General features: G+C 44.3%; 1 protein-coding gene across 4 annotated transcripts in view; it reads right to left on the bottom strand.

The window, feature by feature from the left end:
* tln1 (talin 1) overlaps nt 1–12,704 on the bottom strand; it is a 111,042-nt gene that overhangs the window by 88,384 nt on the left and 9,954 nt on the right. For 3 of the 4 annotated variants that reach the window (XM_085794031.1, XM_085794029.1, XM_085794032.1), the window contains exons 2-10: nt 9,208–9,278; nt 5,753–5,914; nt 4,409–4,506; nt 2,739–2,868; nt 2,469–2,621; nt 2,067–2,209; nt 603–730; nt 448–508; nt 167–271 (exon numbers count right to left, since the gene is read on the bottom strand). In XM_085794031.1, coding sequence (XP_085650157.1) covers nt 167–271; nt 448–508; nt 603–730; nt 2,067–2,209; nt 2,469–2,621; nt 2,739–2,868; nt 4,409–4,506; nt 5,753–5,882 — 948 coding nt within the window. In that variant the 5' untranslated portion in view covers nt 5,883–5,914; nt 9,208–9,278. The remainder of the gene's footprint in view (nt 1–166; nt 272–447; nt 509–602; nt 731–2,066; nt 2,210–2,468; nt 2,622–2,738; nt 2,869–4,408; nt 4,507–5,752; nt 5,915–9,207; nt 9,279–12,704) is intronic. The other variant, XM_085794030.1, reaches the window with a different exon arrangement.

The following is a 12,704-nucleotide window of genomic DNA, read 5'->3' as shown; positions in this document are numbered from 1 at the left end:
ATCCAGTGTTCATCGTCATCAGTGCTCTTTGTGTTAATGTGGTTCAGAGGGAAGTATTCAACCTGAGCTGTTCATCTGTGTTTGTATCTTAAACACTTCACCTGTTAAACCTCTGAGTGTCTTTCACAGCCACAGCAGAGCTCCTGAGAGTTCACCCTCTCCTCACCTTGACCAGGAAGAAAGAGACTCCATAGGTCTTCAGAGAGCGGGCCAGTTTCACATAGCTGACTTTGGCCTCGATCTCAGTCATGTTCTGACAGTTTTTATGAGCCTGCAGAGACACGAGAAGTGACAGATCAAGTTCAAACACAAATACAAAACTTTTCTCTCTCTATTATATTAAAGAATAGTGTGTAGTCGTTGTTATAAACGTTGCTCATGTAGCCAGAACAACTGAGGGACTGAGGACTCGCAGGGTCCTGCACCTCCACAGAGTCCAGTTCTCACCTGGAAGATCTTTTTCTCTCCTTTGTTCTTGATGTACTCTTTGGGCAGGAACTCCTTCAGACTGAGGACAAACAGTTCATCTCAGATCAAACATGTCACAACACAAACGTCACATGATCACATAAAACAGAAGAGTGTGTGAAGGCGGTTCTCACTCCAAGAATCCAGGCTTGTGTTTGGACTCGTTGTGGTCTCCGAACTGGATCTGACACTGGTACCCTGCAAACTCACAGGCTTTGTCGAAGGAGACGGGATGAGAGCCGTTCAGGATGTCATCACGGGCCTGGAATCACACACACACACAAACGTTAAAGGCCCCATGTGTAAAATGTGGGTAAAACCGTGATATCCAGCGTTCAGATTCTAGTTTGCAGTGCTCAGTTGCTTGCACTCACTCCTCCCGTCCCCGAGGACAAAAAAAGAAAAAAGCAAGAGCCTTGCTATATGTTTATATAAAAGAAAAATTATAAGGCTACGAAAACCAAACAAATTTTATTTTATAGCGATTATACACTTATACTAATAAATTCATGGGTAGTATATTGAGATTTTGCCAATAAACCTTGACAATTATGAATGAATGATGAATGAATTTATTTATTTGTCATTGCACAACGAGATTAAAAGCCAAACCTTAAAGTGCAACCACACATAGACAGACATAATAAACAGTAATACAATCAGTGCTGACACACTGAACCTTTAACAATGACCGATGGCCAGGGAGAATACTTGGTTGTGATTGACTGGGGCAAGCATGGATGTTATCTGTGTGAAACATCATATAGCAAACAATGTGCTCCGTCTGCTTCCATACGGTTTGTTTATATAATCTCTGTCTGGGAGGAGCTGGGTGTTGAAATCATGGAGGACACAGTCTGTTGTCTCTATGTTGTGTTTGCACCGAGTTTCATTTCATGTGTTTATTATGTTCACATTGCAGTGACCGCAACCACAGTAACCAGGTCAGTCCACCACAGACAAGATCTCGTCAGTCTGTACACCTGCTCATACAGGTGTTTGACCTCACCATTGCCTTTAATTCTCATTATGTATTAAAGGGATAGTTCACCCAAAATTGAAATTTCACTCATTATCTACTCACCCTCATGTTGACTAAGGGCTGGGAGAAGTTTCAGAGACCTCCGTGGCTTTTCTGAGCGGAAGCTCCTCTTCCCGGTTAGTCCAATTTGGCAAACCGGGAAGAGGAACTTCGAGAAGCTTCCGCTACAAACAAGCTTGAAATATAAACTTATTTAATTTTTTCGGGACAATTTCGCATTTCGGGGCTTCAATACAAGACGGACATTACATACGAGCAGCATGGAGGTATTTTGATGTTTTTTGGTGTGTCTTTTTGTTACGAAGACAGTTGGTATCCATTTGCAACCGTTATATGGACATGCACTGCTACGCCGAGACCCCCTGTAACTCAGAGAAGCCACGGAGGACTCTGAAACTTCTCCTAGCCCTTAGTCGACATGAGGGGGAGTAGATAATGAGTGAAATTTCAATTTTGGGTGAACTATCCCTTTAACATCAACTTCTATTAGGCCAACAACTGCTGAAGAAGAACTGGTGCGTGTCTGAGTCTGGATCCTGTCCACCTGTGTACGTACCTGCACGTAGAGCAGATTGAGCTGGACTGGGTCTCTGGAGTCCACGTTCTGGTCAGAGTAGAAGAACTTTCTCCTCAGGAGCAACATCTCTGTCTCCTCCACCCCCTGCTCCCTCAGCGTCCTGCCGTGGTCCAACCAGTTCACTGAGGACAGAGCAGACCACAGACTTTAGGACAGACAGGGACATGGTGGTCCTGGACTCTGATGATCCATCAGAGCTGCAAGAATTGCTCTGTGTATGTCAGGACGGTGTCAGTGGAACTAATAGAGCTACATTTGTTTGGTGTCTGTGAAATGACCTCTGACCTCCCCGACAGCTCCTTCCTGTGTGTGACTGTTAACACTGACGCTCGTGGCCATACATCAATGTGTTTGAAACAATGTGTGTGTGTGTTTTCATACACTCGTCGTCTGTGTGCAGCTTCTGCTTCAGCTTCTCCATCTTCTTGTCGTCTCTCAGCAGAGTCTTGTCTCGTTTCAGCGTCCCCGTGGTCTCCTCCTTCTTCTCCTCTCCGATGTCCCTCACCAGAGAGTACTCGTCGTAGTTTGTGATGCCTGACGCACAAACGCATGGAGGTCACATGACACGTTAACAACGGATGGACAGAGGGACAGCAGGGCAGATATCAGCCAATGAGTGGACAGTGTGTAAGAGGGTGAGACGGAGCTGACCTATCCGAGCACAGATGGTCATTAGCATGTCACTGACGATCTTGGAGTCGTCCACCATGACGGTCTTCACTGTGCCGTCCAACATCCTGATCTTCAGAGGCCTCTGCTTCTTCTTGTACTCAAGGGTGTCCTGGCAGTGACAGAGGGGACAGACAGGTGAGTGACAGAGAGGACAGACAGGTGAGTGACAGAGAAGACAGACAGGTGAGTGACAGAGAGGACAGACAGGTGAGTTACAGAGGAGACAGACAGGTGAGTTACAGAGAGGACAGACAGGTGAGTTACAGAGAAGACAGGTGAGTAACAGAGAGGACAGACAGGCGAGTGACAGAGGGGACAGACAGGTGAGTGACAGAGAGGACAGACAGGTGACTGACAGAGAGGACAGACAGGTTACGGAGAGGACAGACAGGTGAGTGACAGAGGGGACAGAGGGGACAGACAGGTGAGTTACAGAGGAGACAGACAGGTGAGTTACGGAGAGGACAGACAGGTGAGTTACGGAGAGGACAGACAGGTGAGTTACGGAGAGGACAGACAGGTGAGTGACAGAGAGGACAGACAGGTGAGTTACGGAGAGGACAGACAGGTGAGTGACAGAGAGGACAGACAGGTGAGTAACAGAGAGGACAGACAGGTGAGTTACAGAGGGGACAGACAGGTGAGTTACAGAGGAGACAGACAGGTGAGTTACGGAGAGGACAGACAGGTGAGTTACGGAGAGGACAGACAGGTTACGGAGAGGACAGACAGATGAGTTACAGAGGGGACAGACAGATGAGTTACAGAGAGGACAGACAGGTGAGTTACAGAGGGGACAGACAGGTGAGTTACAGAGGGGACAGACAGGTGAGTTACAGAGAGGACAGACAGGTGAGTTACAGAGGGGACAGACAGGTGAGTTACAGAGAGGACAGACAGGTGAGTTACAGAGAGGACAGACAGGTGAGTTACAGAGAGGACAGACAGGTGAGTTACAGAGAGGACAGACAGGTTACGGAGAGGACAGACAGGTGAGTTACAGAGAGGACAGACAGGTGAGTTACAGAGAGGACAGACAGGTTACGGAGAGGACAGACAGGTGAGTTACAGAGAGGACAGACAGGTTACGGAGAGGACAGACAGGTGAGTTACAGAGAGGACAGACAGGTGAGTTACAGAGAGGACAGACAGGTGAGTTACAGAGAGGACAGACAGGTTACGGAGAGGACAGACAGGTGAGTTACAGAGAGGACAGACAGGTGAGTTACAGAGAGGACAGACAGGTTAGTGACAGAGGACAGACAGGTTAGTGACAGAGAGGACAGACAGGTGAGTTACAGAGAGGACAGACAGGTTACGGAGAGGACAGACAGGTTACGGAGAGGACAGACAGGTTACGGAGAGGACAGACAGGTTAGTGACAGAGAGGACAGACAGGTGAGTTACAGAGAGGACAGACTGATCTTCTAGCACTAAATATCTTGATGTATTTCTATTAGATTTTGTTTTATTTCATCTCTTGGAGTCAAACATGTGTTCTGTGTCAGCAACAAGCAAGTGAAAGTGAAAATCAATTTTAATCACAGAGTTTATTTTGGTCCACCTCGCCCTGGTCTAGACCACACTGAGCGGTTCCCGTCCTCCCTCCACTTCCTGTCTGAGCGTCAGTGAGGAGTTCGGTGACTCACCCCATTCCTCAACATGTAGTAATCCAGGGCCTTTCCTGCCTCCAGCCAGATGCCTTTCTTTGGGTCTTCATCGGACAGAAACAGCCCGTAGTCGTTGGCTGCAGAGGGACAGACACACCGGGTGAGTCACTGTGGTTCTGGACATTTACACACAGAGACATCCAGTCTGCGTGGAGCTCATGTCTCCAGGATGTCCACGTTTATGTAAACCAGGTCAGCTGACCGGTGGGATCAGCTGTTTTTTTTTACAGAAACATCTCATCAGGTTACAAGTCTCCTGAAGGACACACAGGGGCAGAAACTGAGGGGGACATGTTTTGTCTTTGTTCATGCTTGGACATGTCAGTCATTTCACAAGCTCAGAGCTGCAGTTGGAACGGCTGACGTAATGAGGCAGGGCTCTGCAGCCGGCTGATGGATCTGAGGAGCAGAGCCTTCTCACTTTACAGAGGCTGAGACCAGACACGCCCGCGCTGCGTCTGCTGCGTCCCTCTCTGAGCTGTCCACCCTTTAATCACTCACTTTTGTTTTGTTTTGCTTCACACAGTCACACGAGGACAGAATCACTCTTCATGTTAAAGCCCCCGTGTGACTGCTACCAACAACCTTCATCAATCTCACCACCAACAGCAACGGGAGCCTGAGGCTGTGTTTTACAAGCTGCAGTGAAGTACCCGCCTCAGTGTTAGAGAATCTGACTCTGAATCTGAGAGAAGAACTAATCTGAGAACTACAGACCATGATGATGATGATCACTTTTTATCTAAGATTGACCCAAACTGAAAGCAGTTCTTCAGAAAAGTTTATTTATAAATGTATTTACTTGAATTACCCTTTATATCTTAAACAGTTCCTGACTTCCTTTCCACCAGTTATGATCACTTATCATCTCAGTTATTCATTTTTGTTCCAGCCATGGCTAAGAAAGCCTTCATGCTAGTTATAGCTTCCTCTGACTGGAATAATTTACCTGCAAATATCCATATCCTCATTTCGTTTATTTAAAAATGCTCTGTCCTTTCATCTCAGAAATCCGTACTTGTCAGATATAACACCCCCACAACACCCTTATAGCATCTAATATAACTGTCTTTGTCCATTACTCTGCTTGTTTGCTGCTGATCCATTGACACTAGCATCATTATTACTTTATATAACATAAGCAGCAACATGTAACATTGTTTTGTTTTCTTGTTTTTGTTTGTTTGTTTGTGTTGTCTATGCTATCTCAAAAATGAGACAGCATATCTCAAGGGGTTACTCCTACTAAAGAATGACACCTAAAACCTGTGTGTGTGTGTGTGTGTGTGTGTGTGTGTGTGTGTGTGTGTGTGTCAGACTCACGCTGGCCGAGCTGCGCCTCAGGGACCCTCTCCCTGATGATGCGGCAGGCGTCGTACACCATGGTGGAGGGCTCAAACTGCATGGTCTTCACCACGTTCCCCACGCCGATCTTTAGTGATAGGGCCACCATGATTGCTGCTCTGCACCTCCACCAGCTCACACCTGCAGGGAGACGGAGAAGAGAGGACAGGGTCAGGGGCGTTCGTTTACTCCAACAACACAAGGTGTAAACAGGCCAGCTGTCTCCAGTGTTTGTGCTGAGCTAAGCTAAACAGCTGCTTTTAGTAGCCTCGGTTTACAAACAGCAGAATTTACTCAACAGCCCAAACAGAGAACAAGTTCCCATTAGTGTAACCAGTGAATTTGCTGGGTGTTTTTTTAATAACACTCAAAGAATCTGGATTCTGTCATGTAGGTGGCAGGCCAAGCTGTATGAGGCTCATGATTGAAAAGGAAATGTGAATATTTTCTTCACAAATTGATTTGTGCCCCTAAATTTTCTGTTTGTGCTCCTAAAATGTTAAGTTATGGGCCACTGCGCTCCCGTAATAAGAATTAGTCTGGAGCCCTGTACTGCTACTTCATGTATTGTTCTCAGGTCAAAAGTTTTTCATCATTTTCATTCCACTTGTTTTTACACCTTACCTCAGTGTTTTTCAACCTTGAGGTCGGGACCCCATGTGGGGTCACCTGAAATGTCTAGTAATTGATAAAAAAAAATTACTGATAAAAATATTTTTATATACGTAACTAATTATTATTCTTTTAAAATTATGATTAAAAATACCACACACTGTATTCTATACTTTCACTTTCTTGAATATAAATCGAGTTCAAATAAAATGCAGCATATAAAAATATCTGAGCTGGCGCCGAAATTTGTGATGTCAAAATTTGGGAACCAGTCCACTGCCTTATCTAGTCCTGAACTGTTCGTTGCAGAAACTAAAAGGTCAAAATGTGTCTCTCTGTATAATTAAAAAAATATAATAATCTCGTTGGGAAGAAATCCACAACACAAACTGAATCGCTGTCAACTCACAACAAAGTTGACAATTAAAATCACCATGGCAACATCTGAGTGCTGGGAAGACGCAGCTGGTTCAAATCAGCTACTTAGAGACTCCTGTGATATGTGTGGTGTTTATTAACATGTCTGTCACAGAGCAGCTACTGCTCCAGCACCAAATATAAAACATACACGCTCATCTCCAGACAGAAGGACCCAGTTAGCTGCAGCTCTGTTTAAAATATTTCATCCTCAGATTTCCCCCTTCCACCGCTATGCCTTCAGAAGTTGCGTCGTCGTGTTATTATCGTTTTATCCCTTTGATAAATGCGGCTGATGAAGAGGAAGTGTGTGTCGTCGCTGAGGGGGATTTCTGATCTGAACAACTTCTCTCACATTTCTCAGCGAAGCGGAGGTCAGAATGAGGAACGGCGCTTCTATTTACATGCACACAAGAAACCAGCAGAGTGTGAGAACCCGGTTCAGACAGGAAGCCGAGCTACGGTCCGGTCTTATGTAATCTGAAACATGATTACTGTAAAAACATATTTATATCCACATGGTCAGTTCCCGACCCCTGGTCTGTTGTTGTGCTTCTGTCAGCGGTTCAGTAAACACTGGGCAAAGCATTGTGTCAGTGAGAAGAGTGAAACTCTGCACAATAATGCCAGAGACAGAGAGACAGAGTTAATGACATGAACCCAGGAGCTGGATTTAACTTCACTTCACTGGAAGAGGAGGAGGAGGAGGAGGAGGAGGAGGAGGAGGAGGAGGAGCAGGAGGAGGATTGATTTTAAGATCCTTATAATGGTTTTTAAAGCTCTTAATGGTCTCGGTCCCAGTTACCTATCTGATTTGCTTTTAACATATGAACCCTCTAGAACTCTCAGGTCTTCAGGCAGCGGCCTTTTAATTATTCCAAAAGTTGCGAACAAAACATATGGTGAGGCCTCATTTTATCATTACGGCCCACACCTATGGAACCGACTGCCTGAGGACTTGAGGAGAGCAGAGAATCTGGACACTTTTACAAGCAAACTGAAGACCTACCTTTTTAGCCTTGCTTTTAACTGATTCGTACTATTTCTATTATTCTGAAACATGCATTTAATTTATCTTATTTTCTTATTTATTTGTTTACTATTATTATCTTATTCTATTTTAATTCATCCATTCTTTTCTCTAGTCTTTTCTCTATTTTACTTCATTTTACCTAGTGTCTTTCTCCTCTTCTCTTTTTATCTATTTTACTTCATTTGATCTAGTATGTCTCTTATCTTCTCATTCTATCTATTTTACTTCATTTTACCTAGTGTCTTTCTCCTCTTCTCAATTTCATTTATTTGACTTCATTTTATCTAGTGTTTTCCCCACTGCAAATGAGTGAGTATTAGATAGTGTTTCCCCGATAAAATCCAATGTTCTAAAATGATTGTGTGAATGTGTTTGTGTTTGCGAATTTATGTATGTCTCCCTAACATGTGTTCCCTATGTCTCCCAATATATGTCCCCTATATTGCTTGTTTTTAACATGTGAAGCACTTTGAGCTGCCATGGGCATGAAAAGTGCTATACAAATAAAGCCTGATTGATTGATGATTGAAGAGGAGCAGCACTACTCTCGTCAGATACTATTTGAGGCTTCCTCTTCCTCTGGACAGCAGAGGACGGTAACCACTGTCTCTGATGTCAGATATTACAGACAGATACAACACACTCGGCCTGTTTAAATAGCACTCAGTCCATTATGTTAACCCAACTCAACCGAGTGCTAAGGAGACAAGGCTTTAAGTGCAGGAGGCTCATTCACACAGTCACACAACTGTAGTGACTGTAGTATGCTGTACTTTAGTATTGTTTAATGTAGTTTTCTGTACTTTACATTTTCTACTGTGGTTTTCTGTACATTGTTGTACTTTACTGTTGTTTATAGATGGAGGATAAGTCATTTTGGTAGCAGTGACTCTGAAGCTCCGGTCTCAGTGACAGTAAACTGTGGAGGTGACATGTTGCACACTGGCAGCTCAGAGGCAGACACCAGCAACAGAGTGAGCGTGTGTGTGTATGTGTGTGTGTGAGTGTTTTGGCCTCTCGGACAGATTGAATGTCACAACACAGACGCCTTGAGTCTCACATCCTGCTGACACTGTGTCACTATCAGTTCCTTCTTCTTTTTCTGGCCTCCTCCCTGATGACAGGCGGATGGAGCTGGAGTGTGCAGCAGGGAGGAGGGGGGGGTAACAGGGGGTCCCATGGCAGGATGCAGCCATCACAATGAATGCTGGGTATTGTAGTAACAGATAAAAGAGACTAATCTATGAAATACGAAGTGTCCTCCGGGCCTGTTTACTGAGAGTCTGCTTGCTGCCTGAACACGGTGAACCTGATGTGCTGCTGCTCAGCTTCAGCTCACCAGTGTGTTAGTTAGCGTGAGAACAGTAAATACCTGATGTAAACCAGTGATTGAGAGTCGGCCCTCCTCCCCGTCAGATGATCAACTCTGGTTTCTTCTCCCTGCTGAAGAAACAGGAAAGACACCGGGTTACAGTCACTTTATTCACTCCACACACACACTGCAGTGACACAACACACACTCTGCAAAGTCGTTACAGTGCACAGCTACAGCTAGCAGCTGGTGTGGCACAAAGACACATTGATCAACTATTGGGGTGTGACTGATTCGTACAAAAGTGTGCGGTTATATCAGCTCATTTTTATTATGACTTAACATCACAATATCTGTCAAAATTAATAGCAATATACATATATAAAGGCTGAAGAACATATTTTTTGTTGCTCTTCTTAGTTATTGCATGGAGAATAAACTATATAAATAATATCTATAAGGAAACAGAGTGAAGGTCTGACACTACACCTTCATTATCGTCTATAAATTAAACTAATGAAGTCCATAGAGATGTTGACACACACTCTCCTCATCACCGCTGCTCACACTCACACTTGTTAACATTCAGTGGGTTGAACAAATAGTTGACAGGCTGCCTCTTGTCTGCTCAACATGTCTGGACTGACTTCAGCTGACTTGAGGCCTGTGGCTGTAGCAGAGTCACCTCCTCCTCCTCCTCCTCCTCCTCCTCCATTGCTGCTGCTGCTCTCGATGAAATAACATCTTCATTCACTCTGCTATTTTAATCTGGGGGGAAGGGAGGGGGGAGTGGGGGGGGTCCCTGGTGTCAGCACTTTCTTGGATCTTCCTCTACTCTGGAATGACAGCGTTCCTACAAAATCTCTGAAGTCACTTCCTGTTTCAAAAGTTCTCAGTTGCCATAAAAGGGCATTTCAGTCATTAGTATCCTCCCAGCTGTGATTCAGCTGGGAGCACGACTGGATCCTGTCTGCGGCAGCCAATGGGAGGACAGAGGAGACAGGAAGCGACTCATCGGCTCTGAGCGCTGCAGGTGATAGCGGCTGCTCCTGGATGTTCACAGAGTGTTTCTGTGACACACGGAGGAGCTAGAAATCACACAAGGATCTAAACGGCTTCAGCTCCCCGCTCTGATCAGGATCAGCTCAGATCCTGACCACAGTCTGGAGACACTTCCCACTCCGCCCTGACTGAAAGAGGAAGTGCACGGTCACAACAGTAATTACTGCAGTTACTGAAAAATGAGGAAGAGTCCACAGCACAGCGGCCAGTCGCACTCACTTCACCGCTACAAACCAAACAGAGGCCAAAAGACACGGCTGTTTTCATAAATTTAGCTGTTCTCAGGGAAAAAAAAGAATGTTACTGCACATGTAGGAACTGCGACTCATCATCACAGAGTCTGTCCTGATGTCTCCTTCAGATGTGGACTGATGTAACTCACGTGCTGACTGACAGCTCATCTGTTTTAATTGTAAAGCTCTGAATCACAGAAAGTCATAGTATGACACAGCAACATGTAGTCCTTCTGATCCAGTCCTGTTAACTACGCAGTTCTAGGGATCCTGTACTGACCCAATACCACTGTTGAATTAATAAACTGTATACTTTGCCATGTGAAAGAAAGTGAAGGCATCAGGCTTGATTTTAAAGGGGTAGTTCAACATTTTGGCAAATTGGCCCATTGCCCAATCCCTATAGTTTTAGGAGTAGGTTCGTTAGAGTTTGATGAGGGAAACCAAGAAATCCCATTAGCCTCCGTAGCGTAGCTTTGAGCAGCTCGCGGCTCTCCTCCGCCGTTCTAAAAATAGCTTGCACAGACAATTAAAGGTAACAAACCTACTCCTAAAACTATAGGGATTATGGCAATGGGCCAATTTGCCAAAATGTTGAACTATACCTTTAAATATTACTTTCCTAACACTGTAAAACAAGACAATCTGTATCAACGATCAGGGACCGATCAGGACTCCGTTCAGACTGATGCAAAGAAAAACAGGCTCATAGTTTTGGAGACGATCACTAAACTGAAGGAGGAGAGAGTGTTACTTGATACTAACACTCCAGTGACCATAACTTCATATCTTAATGATTAACCAAAAACCTCAGGCTAAAATAGTGAGAGTCTGACAGAGGGTGTGTTCAGGAGAAGAAGAGCAGCATCTGGATGAGGAAAGTGTGTGTATGATATCATCCACTGCAGATCAATATAATGAGTGACGATACTGAGCTGAGAAAGTTTACAAGCCAGCGTATAATGGTGAAGTTTAAACACCTGCAAAATGAACCGGTACAGTGAAGTTTCTGTACATCGGGATAAAAGTGTTGCAGAGCTGTTAGTGACTCTAATGTAGGAGACAGAGGGTCTATTTATGACCGAACCATGTGACTGTGCTGATTAATTTAAGGACTTTATAAAGAAAGGTGGATGAACAGCATGAGTGAAACAGCTGACTCAGTATCACACAGCATTAAGAATGGTCGGGAATCAAAGAGATGCAGTGTGTGGTTAAAATACACACTCTCTCTGTGTGTGTGTGTGTGTGTGTGTGTGTGTGACACTAACACTTCTCCAGATCCAGATGACGGATCACAGCCAAATATAATCAACAGCAACAGGTCATTGGTAGAGAATGAATCTGTCCTCTCAGTCAGTGTTAGTCAGTTCCTCAACTAATCCTACTGATCCTACTGTAGAAAACATCACACCAACAACAACACACTGTATCTAAGGCGCTTTTCCACCAAAGGCTGGGACTTTCTTTTCAGGAACTAGACGGTTCCTGTGGCACACTGTCACTCTGCGTTTCCACTGAGGCCTAAAGTCCCAGGAGATTATGCAAATCACTAAATGTGGCCTACTAGTCTTAAAATTACACAAACAAATATTTATTCTCAAATGTTATTTTGATTATGCACTGTGAAAAACTCAAAATTTAAATTACTGAATACTCCTTTTACAAGTAGCCTAATCAAGTTACTGTTCTGTAGTATTTAGTTATGTTGTATGTTACATTTTTGGTTACTCATTCCCTAAAAAAACACACACACATTGTGCATGGAAGAAAGGAGGAGAAATAAGTCGAGAGTGTCGACCGTGCACACGCTAATGGTTTATAAAGAAAAGGCAGAGATAACTCCTGGATTCCTTAGGGTGGTGCTGTGGAGATTAGGGCATTTCCTTCTAGAGTAACTACGTCATTACATAATGATGTACATAATGTGTGTGTGAGGTGTTTGGGGAGTGAGATGAGTGATGCTTTTTAAAACCAACAATAGAAGAATAAAATAAATTCATCATCTATTTTTGCACTATTGCACTTGAATTATTTATTAGACTCTAGAAGCGTATGTTTACTCATCTTGGTGTTTGTGTTTTTCTTGCCAAACTGTGTTTCATAGATTTTAACGATGACAATAAACTACTAATCTAATCTAATCTAACACTACCAGTCACAGTGATCAAGGACACCACCGGGCTACAACACTGACCAGTCCAGGTCACCATGGTTCAGATCAGCTGCAGCTCAGTGTCCCACCTGTCCGTCTGACCCAGA

The sequence above is a fragment of the Trachurus japonicus genome, chromosome 12 (genome assembly GCF_045865225.1).
Source record: "Trachurus japonicus isolate A0001 chromosome 12, Traja_1.0".
NCBI lineage: Eukaryota > Metazoa > Chordata > Actinopteri > Carangiformes > Carangidae > Trachurus > Trachurus japonicus.
The sequence above is the reverse complement of the archived record's forward strand: the minus strand, read 5'-3'. Positions and strand labels throughout refer to the sequence as shown.